The following is a 13,374-nucleotide window of genomic DNA, read 5'->3' on the forward strand; positions in this document are numbered from 1 at the left end:
CTCTTTTCCACAGATTCTGCCTGGCCTGCTGAGCTCTGCCAGCTTTCTGTGTGTGTTGCTTTGGATTTCCTGCATCTGCAGACTTTCTCGTGACTGGACCTATGGTCTCATTATGATCAGATGTAACTGCAACATGGCTTCATTTTTACATATTAAAGACTAACATGTGGCATGATGGCCTAGTGGTTAGCACAACGCTTCACAGTACCAGCGACCCAGATTCAATTCCCGCCGCTGCCTGTAAGGAGTTTAAATGTTCTCCCCGTGACTGCGTAGGTTTCCTCCCACAGTCCAAAGATGTACCAGTTGGTCATTGTAAACTGTCCCGTGATTAGGCTAGGGTTAAATCAGGGAATTGCTGGGTGGCATGTCTCAAAGGGCCAGGAGGACCTATTCTACATTGTATCTCAATAATTTTTTAAAAATCAAAAATAAACTTAATGCTAATAATGCACAGTAGAGTTTGCCCGCTGTTACAGTAGGGTTCCCATTCCTGTCAATAGCTCACAAGTTAAAATGGAGCTGCAAACCATCTCCTAAGCAGCAGAGGATGCCTGCAGCTCTAGAGCAGCTGACAATTCCATCCCACCCAACTCCCAGATGCTCGTTCCTCTTTGAGGGATAGAGTTTAAGAGTCGTGGGGTAATGATGCAGCTCTGTAAAACTCTGGTTAGGCCACAATTGGAGTGCTGTGTCCAGTTCTGTTCGCCTCACGATAGGAAGGATATGAAAGCATTGGAAAGGGTACAGAGGAGATTTACCAGGATGCTGCCTGGTTTACAGAGTATGCATTATGATCAGAGATTAAGGGAACTAGGGCTTTACTCTCTGGAGAGAAGGAGGATGAGAGGAGACATGATAGAGGTATACAAGATATTAAGAGGAATAGATAGAGTGGACAGCCAGTGCCTCTTCCCCAGGGCACCACTGCTCAGTACAAGAGGACATGGCTTTAAGGTAAGGGGTGGAAAGTTCAAGGGGGATATTAGAGGAAGGGTTTTTTACTCAGAGGTTGGTGCGCGGAATGCACTGCCTGAGTCAGTGGTGAAGGCAGATACCCTAGTGAAATTTAAGAGACTACTAGACAGGTATATGGAAGAATTTAAGGTGGGGTGTTATATGGGATGCAGGGGTTTAAGGGTCGGCACAACATTGTGGGCCAAAGGGCCTGTACTGTGCTGTATTGTTCTATGTTCTATGCTTATGGCCCGTACATAAATCAGGAGTTCATAATCTGGCAAGGACTCACATTCATATTTCCTTCCTTTCCCAAAATTTGGACGCTGCCATTTTCTGGTTTTCCACCTTACAAAATATATTCTCCCTTTTCCAAAGTGAATACTTTCCCACTCAACCTCCATAATGTCCCAACTTCTGGCTCTTAAATACACATTCCCAACAGCTGCACTTGTTGCACTCCCACATTGGCATCCTCGTGGAGATTCTGGATCAGCAGCTCTGGGTGCTGCTGAAGGTCAAGGTGCAACTGCAGGCACAGTGCCATGGCGTGCATTAGCACCACTCTGTGAGGTAGCTAGCACACGTGGGCTCTTCACACTGAGTCCACACAGAATCAACTTCCACTAGAGGAAATAAATATCCAGTTGGACACACCACGGTCACACTAGGAGATCGCACCCTCAGCTCTAAACTTCCATGCACATGACAATTAATCTTCCCCAGACTGTGGCACAGTATGGTCCACGATGGCAACACCAGCTTTCCTGGAACTTCCTCTACAAGTTGGAACATGTCCTCGCCCTTTCACTCCAGACATTGTGCGCTGTCGTAATGCTAGAAGTTTATGAACAAGGAAGGTGGGACAACCTGGTGAGCAGGGAACAGTGAACACAAGTTCCGGCAGAGGGTCCCAGACCTGAAACGGTAACTGCTTCTCTGCCCCACGAACGCTGCTCGACCTGATGAGCAGTTGCTGCAACTTCTGCTTTTATTTCAGACTTTTTGCATCTGCAAGTTTATTTTTTAAAAGGTGTTCATGAACAGTGAAAATCCGAATAGTGGGGGGGGGGGGGGGGGGGGGGGAAGACAGGAGTATCAGAAGGGAAAAAAGAGACTGATAAGCAAAGTTGAGAAATAGATATTCTTAAACAACTAATGAGCTGCTGAAACAAGGAGTTAGATCGATCCCTTTCTGGGCCAGCAAGTTTGATTGGCAAACATCCACCATTAAATCACCATCACAGGGGTACTAGTACTATTAATATACAATTAGATTAGCAGGCAACTAACATCCAAAACTTCTACATTCTCAAAGATTGAAGAATCTTCTGAAAATTTGCAACTCACAGCCTCGCAATCAGAGACACAAGAGACTCTGCAGATGCTGGAAAACCCTGGAGCATCACACAAATTGCTGGAGGAACTCAGCAAGTCAGGCAGCATCCGTGGAGGGGGGCGGCCAGTCAATGTTTCAGGCCGACACCCTTATCAGCATTGCAAAGGAAAGGGACAGAAGCCAGGATAAGGGGGTAGGGGAGCATAAACTGGCAGCTTTATCAGTGACATACCTTTACCCCTTCTTCCTCCCCCCCCCCCCCCGCTGACTTCACGGGCATCCTCCCTCTGCTTCACCACCTCCTTTCCTTTATTCCATAGTCTACTGTCTTCTCCTTCTTCATCTTCAGCCCTTTGTCTCCTCCCAGCTTCTCACATCATTCTCCTTTATCCCCCTTCCACCTTCCTATTTTCCCTCATCCACCTGGATTCAACGATCACCTGCTTGTGCTTTTCCCTCTCCTCTTTTATTCTGGCTTCTGAGGGGTCCTTTCCAGTCTTCACGAGGGGTCTCCGCCTGAAACCTCAGCTGCTCATTCCTCTCCATAGATGCTGCCTGACAGTTTATGTGCGTTGCTCTCTCTCTCTCTCTCTCTCTCAATCCTTTGCCAGATTTGCATATTAATAATTATGTATCAGTACATCACTGGTCTTCTTTCAGGATCGTCTACCTGTTTTTTTGGGGTGTCCCTCTTGCATTTACAAGATCGCTAAATAACCTCCCCTCCTTCATCCCCAGTCAAACACACTCGCTGTGAAGGGGAATTCCTGACATTGCTCGCGAGGGGAGACTGATGATATCCTGTGCAAGAGTTTGTTTCTTCGATTGAGTTGAGCTTTGTAGGCACCTGGATGGTAGACCGTGATGGGACTGAGTTAGTATTTGGCTTAGTGCAGGTTTTGGAGAGCCAGAGGAAACACCTCCCCCAGACGGGACCACACCTACGTGATGTTTACAGCGCAGATCAGCGTTACTCGAATCGTTAAACTGGAGTACCTCAAACCAAGCTCTGGTCCCGTGGCAATTACCTTATCTGTTCAATTTGGTAGCTACTTTATCAGTTAGACCCGCTCATTAATGCAAGTATCTAATCAGCCAATCATGTGGGAGCAACTCAATGCATAAAAGCATGCAGACATGGTCAAGAGGTTCAGTTGTTCAGATCAAACATTAGAATGGGGGAAGAAATGTGAGCTGAGTGATTTTGACTGCCAAATGATTGTTGGTATCAGATGGGGTGATTTGAGTAATTTAGAATTCCTGGGGTTTTCACGCACACCAGTCTCTAGAGTTTACAGGGGATGGTGCGATAAACAGAAAACATCCAGTGAGTGGCAGTTCTGCAGGTGAAAATGCTCTTGTTAATAGGAGAGGTCAGAGGAGAATGGTCAGACTGGTTTAAGCTGACAGGAAGGTGCCAGTAACTCAAATAAACATGCATTACAACAGTGGAGTGCTGAAGAGCATCTCTGAACGTACAGACGCGTCATACCTTATAGTGGACGGGCTACAGCAGCAGAAGACTACAAACAGACAGAAATACACCCAGAGTACAGTTTTGTGTCTTGAAGATGGGAAGACCTCTCAAAGTCTTTTGCAGGAATCCCACCAAACTCAAGCTGATTGAGGGCCGTATGAGGAGCAATGTGGGAAAGGGGGTGGTTTTAAAAAAACCTTACAGGGAAGAGAGAGAGGGAGGGGGATTAGCAGCTGAAGAAATGCTCAGGATTAAATTCAGAGATACACAGGAGACTGGAGCTGAGGAAGTCCAGAGCGATGGTAAGATTGGGGGGTGATCATAGGTGATGGACAGCCCAGCACATTTGTGGATGCGAACTTCCTTCCACTGAGGAATTTACAGCAGCAGGTGCGGAAAGAAGGCCTGGAAGATCATTGGGGACACCAGCCACCTCAAAAATAAACTGTTTCAGCTGCTCCTGTCTGGCAAATGGTACCGCAGCATTAAAGCCAGGACCAACAGGCAACAGGACAGCTCCTTTCTGCAGGCCATTAGACTTAGAAATTTACATGTATGTACATTACAATGAATTTTTATTCCCTCACATTGTGAGACGGATGTAATTGATAAATAAATTCAAATGGGATTTAATGAAAAGATTTGATAACGAGCTCAGAATGTTAAATCAGAGGCACCACCAGGTCAGGAATTAGTAATGCTGAGAGGGCACAGGCTGTGGAGTTAGAGATGTGGAGAAGGCCGTGTTTTTTCTGGAGACTGGATCGCAGAAGAGGACTTGTCAAACGAGTGGCAGCTACGGGTGGGGGCTTCAGCATCAGGTGAGCTGAGGAGGTGGGTGACATTACAACACAGGCTCCATGAAAGCGTGCAGGAAGATCCGAGCCCCCTGCTGCCGAAGAGTTGAAATTTCAGAGGGGAGCCTTAGGCCAAGAAGGGACAGTGGTGCATCTGCTGCTTTTCTCCCCGCTTGCTCACCCAACCACAGGGAGAGATGTTAACCACAGCCCAGAGCAGCACACACTCGTTACGGGCTGAAGGGTCAGGTCAGAGCCTTGAGCACAAATCTCTATCAGAGCTTCCAGTGCAGTACCGAGTGTGTGGACAACATCAGTGGGTGAGACAGGAGATGATAAACCAAGAACATGTCGGGTAGGAACACTACTAGTGCTGTCACTTTTAAGAACAGGAACGTTCCCTCTGCTGTGTTGGCAGTTATTTATCTCACAACCAACTTTCTGGCTATAATTACATTTCACAATCGACCGCACAGTCAGCAACATAGCTTCCAAGTTCCTGACATTACAACAGTCACAGAGCACAACAACACAGAAACAGGCCCTTCAGCCCATCTAGAGCATGCTGAACTGATATTCTGCCCAGTCCCATCGATCCACTCCTGCATGATAGCCCTTCTTATCCCTCCCGTTATCCAAACATCTCTTAAGTGTTGCGATCCAAACTGCATCCACTACTTCCGCTGGCAGCTCAGTCCATGCTCACATTGCCTTTTAATGAAGTAGTTCCCCCTCAGTTTCTTCTCAAATATTTCACCTTTTACCCTAAGCCCATGACCTCTAGTTGTAGTCTCACACAATTTCAGAGGGAAAAGACTGTTTGTATTTATCCTATCTATACCCCTCATCATTTTGTATACCTCTATCAAGTCTCCCTTCATTCTTCTACACTCCAGGGAACAAAAGTCAAGTTTATTGTCGTTTAACTATATACATGCATACCGTCAAATGAGATGACGTTTCTCCAAACCAGGGTGTAGTATACATAACACATAATAACTTATGAAAGTAAGGATAAAATCTGCAGATGGATTACACATAAAAATCTACAGTGCATAGATTAAATATTGTAAGGTACATAACAGATTAACCAGTGACACTTTGAATGCGATGCGACAGGGAGTTCAGAAACCTAATGGCCTGAGGGAAGAAACTTTGTCACCTGACCATTCCCGTTTTTATGCATCAAATCTTCTGCCTGATGGTAATAAGTGAAAGAGGATGCCAGATGGATGGGTGGGATCCTTAATACTAAGGACCCTGCACACACTGTGCTCCTGGTAAGTCCTAACCTCTTCAACTTTTTCCTATAATTCAGGCCCTCAAGTCCCGGCAACATCCTTGAAATTTTCTCTGTATTTTTTGATCTTATTGATATTTTTCCTGATTTTGATGCTGATATTAACTTCAGGATACTTTGTTGGCTGTAAAGCAATTTGGGACATGTTGATGACTTTAAAGGGAGGATTTTAGGGCAAGCCTCTCTCTTGCTATGAAAGACGCATTTAAATTAAGAAAAACAATCCACATATTGACCCCGTCTCTTCTGGGAAAAGCCCTTGTGTATGAATTTTGTTCTTCTGATGAAGAAATATTTGCACCCGCCTGGATGGCAGGCAATTAAATGTTTAGTGTACAGTAGACACTGAAAACTAAAAACCTGCAGATGTCAGAAACCTGAAATAAAAACTGAAAATGATGGAAACACTCAGCAGGTCCTGCACCATCTGTGGGCCATTAAAGTTTCTGGTTGGAAACCCTTTGTCATATCCGGGTAGGTAAGTTATCAGCAGCAGAGAGAGTGGGGCAGGACAAAAGGAAGATGACTTGGATGGCAACATATACAAAGTGCTGGTGGAACTCAGCAGGTCAGGCAGCATCTATGGAAAAGAGTACAGTCAAAGTCTTAATAGACTATTAATCTGCAGGAATCACTCAATGGTCTATAACACCTTGAAAAACTGGGACCAGAACATCCATCAGCTTCAAAACATAATTTCTTAGAACAATATAGCACAGAAACAGGTTCTTCAGTCCACTATATCTGTGCCAACTTAAACTAATCTACCTACACATGGTCCATATCCCTCTATTCCCTGCCTGTTCATGTGTCTGTCTAAATGCCTCTTAAATGTTGCTATCAGATCTGCTTCCACCACCTTCCCTGGCAGTACATTCCAAGTACCTACCACTCTGTGTAAAAGAACTTGCTTGTAAGTCTCCTCTAAACTTTTCCCACCTCGTGTTAAACCTCTGCTCCCCAGTATTCGACCTGGGTAAAAGACGTGAATTACTCACACTTGCTCATAATTTTATTTTGATATCAGCCTTCAAACTTCCAGAGAAACAATCCAAGTTTGTCCTGTCTTTCCATCATAGCTAATACTGTCCAATCCAGGCAACATACTGGTTCACCTCTTCTGCACCCTTTCCAAAGCCCCAACGTCCTCCTTGTAATTGATATATCACACCCAGGATCCATCCTGAGCCCAGTATATCGATGCACAACAGCAGCTAAATTTCATTGGGAGTTTGAGTAGATTTGGAATGTCACCAAAGACACACAAACTTCTACAAATGTAGTGTGCAGAGCATTCTAATTGGCTGCATCAATGTCTGGTATGGGGGAGTGGGGGGGGGGGGTCTACTGCACAGGATCAAAATAAGCTGCAGAGTTGGAAATTTAGCTCCATCATGGGCATGAGCCTCCATAGTATCCAAGACATCTTCAAGGAGTGATGACTCAAAAAGATTAAGGACGATGCTACCATCAGGAAGGAAGTACAGGAGCCTGAAGGCGCAAGCTCAGTGATTCAGGAACAGCTTCTTCCCCTCTGCCATCCGATTTCTGAATGGACCATGAACCCATGAACACTACCTCACCACTTTTTTTATTTTTACTTTGCACTAATTATTTAATTTAACCATTTTAACTATTACTTACTGTAGTTCATGTTTTTTCTATTGTCATGTATTGCATTGTACTGCTGCAAAGTTAACAAATTTCACGTGTGCTGGTGATATTAAACCTGATTCTGATTAATGCAGTGACCAGCCTTGGACGTAAAAGATCCCATGAGACCGCTTTGAAAAGCAGAGTTCTCCCAAGTGTTCCCAGGCACTGTCACTGAAGCACATTATCCGGCTTCTATCACGTTGCTCTCCGTGGGACCATAATCAGGATCAAACTGACTGTGAAGGTTCAACAGTAGCTATGCTTCAAGCATAATTAATTGGGATTATCGCACATCTTGGCATATGATGCGATCAAAAGACTTCCTTGTTGCACTGGGAGCCACGCTTAAAACAAAAGATAAAGCGAAAGCACTGACCCGATCACTCCTGGAGAAAGCCCGAGCATTCCCTGGGTGAGGAGTCCGTTCAGAGAAATTTGCTTCAACCTGAATGATAGACAGAAGCAAATTAAAACATGAAGGAATAAATCTGGGCGTTCCAAACTGTTGCAAGTCAGGAGGCAATCAAACACCGATATGTAACACCAGTGATGATGCAAAAGGAAACCCTGGATTGTCTGCTCCGTCCATCTGGGTGAAATGTCGGGAAATGTATGTTAATACATTGTGGTAAAAGGAATAGTGTTGACTGTTATCTAAATGGGGAGAAGTTTCAAACATCAGAGGTTCAGAGGGACTTAGGAGCCCTCATGCAAGACTCCCAGAAGGTTAAGTTACAGGTTGAGTCTGTGCAATAGAAGGCAAATACAACTTTGGCATTTATTTCAAGGGGAATAGAATATAAAAGCAAGGAGATAATGCTGAGTCTTTATAAGACACTAGTCAGGCTGCACTTAGAGTATTGTCAACTATTTTGGGCCCCATATCTCAGAAAGAATCTGTTGTCATTGGAGAGAGTCCAGAGGTGGTTCACACGGATGATTCTGGGAATGAAGGTGTTAACATACGAGAAGCGTTTGGCAGCTTTGGGCCTGTACTCACTGTAATTTATTAGACTGCATGGGGATCTCATTGAAACCTACCAAATGTTGAAAGGAATAGACAGGGTGGATGTAGAGAGGATGTTTCCTATGTTGGGGGTTATCCAGAACTATAGGGCACAGCCTCAAAATTGAGGGGAGACCCTTTAGAAGAGAGGAAAAGAGGATTTTTTAAAACTAGAGTGTAGTAAATCTGTGGAATGCTCTGCCAACGACTGCTGGGAGCCAAGTCTGTGGGTATATTTAAGGCGGAAGTTGACAGTTTCCTGATCGCTCAGGGCATCAAAGGATATAGCCAGAAGGCAGGTCTACGGGTTTGAGTGGGATCCAGGATCAGTCATGATGGAATGGTGGAGCAGACTCAATGGGCTGAATGGCCTAATTCTGCTCCTATGTCTTATGGTCTAAAGTGGGCTTGGGAAAAGCCTTTGTGGATGCATTAGCACTGGAGGTGGGAAGATGCCAGCTGACATGTCGACATTAATCAAATTATTTCTTCTGCCCGCACAAGCAGCATATTCCAAAGTTGTGCCTCTTGGAAGTTGGTGTCCAGAGACTACCCAAACTTTCCTCTTGCTGTCACAGTATTAGAGTCATTCCTCCAGGTAAATCTCAAAGTCAAAGTCAATTTATTATCTGAGTACACATACACTTGGTAGCCATTTTATTAGGTACACCTCCTCGTTAATTCAAACATCTAATCAACCAACCACCCATGTGACAGCAACCCCGTGCATAAACGCACGCCGACATGGTCACGAGGTTCAGCTGTTGTTCAGAGCGGGGAAGAAATGTGACCAAAGTGACTTTGACAGTGGAATGATTGTTGGTGCCAGGCAGGGTGGTTTGAGTATCTCAGAAACTGCTGATCTCCTAGGATTTTCATGCCCAACAGTTTCTAAAGTTTACAGAGAATGGTCTGAGAAACAAAATAAACATCCAGTGAGCAGCAGTTCTGTGGGTTAAAAATGCCTTTTTGATGAGAGAGGTCGGAAGAGAATGGCCAGATTGGTTCAAGCTGATAGGAAGACGACAGCAACTCAAAGAGACGTTACATCAGTTATGTGCAGAAGAACGTCTCTAAAAGTACGAGTCAAACCTTGAAGTGGATGGGCTACGGCAGCAGAAGACCATGAGCATACTCTCAGTGGCCACTTTATCGGGTACAGGAGCTCCCTAATAAAGTGGCTACTGAGTGCACGTCAGCTTAGATTCATTTACTTGAAGGCATTTACAGGAAAATAAAGAAATACAACAGAATTTGTGGAAAACTATACAAAAACAGAGACCGACAAACAACCAATGTGCAAAAGAAGACAAATTATGTAAACTAAAACATATATGGAGTTGTTTAAAGTTCAAGGTAAATTTAATATCAAAGCATGGCCAGTCAGAGAAACACAACAGAATCAATGAAAAGCTACACTCAAATAAAGACTGGCAAACAACCAATGTAGAAAAAAGATGAGTGATATTAAGAACACGAGTTGACGAGTCCTTGAAAGTGAATTTGTAGGTTGTGGAATCAGTTCAGAGTAGGTGAATGAAGTTATCCCCGCTGGTTCAGGAACCTGATGGTTAAGGGGTAAGAACTGTTCCTGAACTTGGTGGTGTGGGATTTGTGACTCCCTGCAGTGAGCCTCAGGCAACAATGGTGACAGCAGTAACATTTTACTTTGAGATGATTTTGTCAGGTTCCTCCTCCTGCTGGAGCAGTTCATTGCTGGAGGGTCAAGCGTCAAGACATTTACTAGCAACACCTGGGTGTGTGGAGCAGGGCCTAGCGTGCAGGAGTGCAGCCTAACGTGCAGGAGCACGGCCTGCTTCATCATCCGAACCTCTGCAGAGAGAGTGAAGTGTCCATAACCAGCATATCAGATGGAATGAAAAGGCAGGGTGCCTAGACCAGAGGCGAAGGTCAGGCCGAAAGTCACTGCTCTGTGGCGTACTGAAGCTGAGGCTGTGGGCCTGCTCTGGATTTCATGTCTGCGTATGTGCTGAACTGAGGCTGTTGCCATGCTCTGGCTGCTCCAGGTTTCGTGACTAAGGACTCACTTCCATTTTAAAAGCTATTTGCTTACTTTTTTTGCTCACACTATTTATGTAATTTTGTTTTTTCGGTTGCTTTTTCTCTCTCTCTGCACATTGGGTGTTTGACACAGGGGGGTATAGTTTTAAGGTGCTTGGAAGTAGGTACAAGGGGGATGTCAGAGGTAAGTTTTTCACACTGAGACTGGGTGTGGGTGTGTGGAATGCACTGCTGGCGATGGTGGTGGAGGCTTCTTTACCCTGGGGGTCAAGCTACAGTCTGGGGAATGAATATAAAGTTCCAGGGTGGCATTGCAGTGCAGTACGAGGGGAGACCTGTACACCTCCTGCCCTTGTCCAAGTTTTAGCTCAGGTTTAAATCATTACAAGGCGGATTGCTTTGAAAACTAACGAGCTGCTGTTTGTGAGAGCTTCCTTGGACAAATTCCCAACTGAGACCCCGACAGTGGCTACATTACAGTGGCCGTAAAGCACTTTTAGACAAGTTAGAAGAGCTACAGTAACATAGCAGGCAAAGGAGTCACTGAGGAGCCAACCTGAAATAAACCACACCATCCATAATGCTGGTATTATGCTGGACACAAGGTGACCTTCTAGCCCCCTCTCTGACCATCAGCTGACAATGATTTGAAATGGCCTCTAAGGAACCGAGTACAAGGGAAGCTGGCTGTCTTATTCTGGGACGTGGAAAGAAAAATCGGCATTGCCTTTAGGTAACACACACACAAAGTGCTGGAGGATCTTTTTATTTTCCACGCCTGTTGTGGTAGGATTTGATCCGCATTTCTGGACGCCTGAAATGCTAGACCAGTAACTTAACTTCCGCACCACCATTACCCTAATGTATCCCATGGCGATGGAGGGGCTGTGGCGGTATCGTCAGCAAACGTGGGCGCAGATGCTATGCTTTTGGACATTGTGGCTAAGGTGCAGCTTATGGACTGAGTCTGGAAGAAACTAAGTCCTTGGAAAGAGAAGTCATTGAAAGTGATTCTCAATCTATGGTTAGAAAAAAGGAACAAAACGTACCCAGAAGTAGCAACTTAAATAATGGCTGTGGAGGAGGAGGGTGTGGTCAACCATGTCAAAGGCTATAGAAAGATCAAGGAGGAAAATATTCATCCATTTGTTATGAACCATGTCGTATGGCATGGGCGATTGTGGTCTTTCCATGACCATGATTGTTCTTGGCAAATTTTTCTATAGAAGTGGCATGCCATTGCCAGTCTTTACAAGATGGGGGACCCCAGCCATTATCAATACTCTTCAGAAATTGTCTGCCTGGCATCAGTGGTCACGTAACCAAGGCTTGCAATGTGCACCAGCTGCTCACATGACCATCCACCATCTGCCCCCATGGCTTCACGTCACCTTGATCGGGGGGGCTAAGCAGGTGCTACACCTTGCCCAAGGGTGACCTGCAGACTAGCAGAGAGAAGGAGTGCCTTCCACCTTCTTTGGTAGAGACGTATCTCCACCCTGCCACCCCAGGAAAATATTATCTTCGTAGTTTGTATTTGTATTTTGAATTGTGTTACTCACTATTTTTGAATGTTTGGCCCCTGGGGAATGCCGTCTTATTCAGCTGTTATCGATATATGTTTTGAATGATAATTAAATGTGATTCGATTTGATTTAATCAAACGAGATCTCATTACTGACCCCGATAAGTGTTGTATGGGTGTCGTGATCTGGGAAAGACTGAATCTGGAGGCACAGAGCCACATCTCCACAGTCCTGACCTCAGGTGCTGTCTGTTTGGAGTTTGCAGGTTCTCCCTGTGACCTTGTGGGTTTCCTCCAGGTGCCCTGGCTTCCTCCTACATCCCAAAGATGTGCAGGTTGGTGGGTTAATTGGCTGCTCTAAATTGCTCCTAGACTGTAGATGAGTGGTAGAAGCTGGGGAGAGTTGATGGGAACGTGGGGACAGAAAATAGGAATAAAGTAGAAGTGGTGCAAATGGGCTGTTGACGATCAGTACAGACTCAGTGGGCCGAAGGGTCGCAGCGTCTCTAGGACCCCATAATTCAGATTCTGGAAAAAGATGAACAGGAATTATAGTCCTGAAATAGGAAGGTGCTTCACAAAGCAGCAGTATGGGTTGTCCTTGGAGGAGAAGGGGAGAGAGAACCGATCAGAAGGGGAGAGAGAACTGTGGACATCAGCTAACCTGGAAGCCATGAAGGAAATCAGGGTGGTGTATTTAGTGGGAAAGGGTCAAGGAATTGGGAAATGGACCTGGTGGAGACAGAAATAGAAGCAGAAAAAAATAGAAGCAGAAGGAGGTTGGAGTAAGAGCTGGAGAAAACTCCAGTAACTGGGGCTGACAGGAGGGTGAGAAGGAAGGGAAGCTGCAGAGGCCGGACACAAGAAGGTTTCAGCTGTAGTAACAACAAATTTCATGAGCTCCTTGCATATTGGATGTGAGGATGGAACCGTGCAGGGAGAGGGATTTAAATGAACAGCCTGCAGAAGAGGAAGTTCCAAATACTAAACTTTATCTGGTGTTTAAGGGCCAGAGGTGAGAGCAACACCAGAGGGGCACAAAGGTGGAAGAAGCAGAAGTTGCTTTAATTAGACTGAGTTCAAAGGTCAAGGTGATGGTTTGGCTGAGCAGGTCAGAGAAAGTGGTGGACCAAGGTCTCAACTCCTGACCTTTTGGTAATGTAAAACAAAGTGGATTGGAAGACGGCCTTTGACATTGACAGGCAAGGAGGGTGAGAGTTCTGGGAAGGACACCAGGCTTGGAGTGTTGTGTGCAGCTTCGATGGCCCTATCATAGGGAAAACGCCATTAAGCTG

General features: G+C 45.3%; 1 protein-coding gene across 10 annotated transcripts in view; it reads right to left on the reverse strand.

Moving 5' to 3' along the window:
* Nucleotides 1–13,374, reverse strand: part of LOC140719429 (myosin phosphatase Rho-interacting protein-like) — a 290,247-nt gene that overhangs the window by 157,719 nt on the left and 119,154 nt on the right. For 8 of the 10 annotated variants that reach the window (XM_073034091.1, XM_073034087.1, XM_073034090.1 and 5 more), the window contains exon 12: nucleotides 7,903–7,971. The exons of the other annotated variants lie outside the window; for them this stretch is intronic. In XM_073034091.1, the coding sequence (XP_072890192.1) occupies nucleotides 7,903–7,971 (69 nt within the window). The remainder of the gene's footprint in view (nucleotides 1–7,902; nucleotides 7,972–13,374) is intronic. 10 annotated transcript variants of the gene reach the window in all.

Source organism: Hemitrygon akajei, chromosome 31 (genome assembly GCF_048418815.1).
Source record: "Hemitrygon akajei chromosome 31, sHemAka1.3, whole genome shotgun sequence".
NCBI lineage: Eukaryota > Metazoa > Chordata > Chondrichthyes > Myliobatiformes > Dasyatidae > Hemitrygon > Hemitrygon akajei.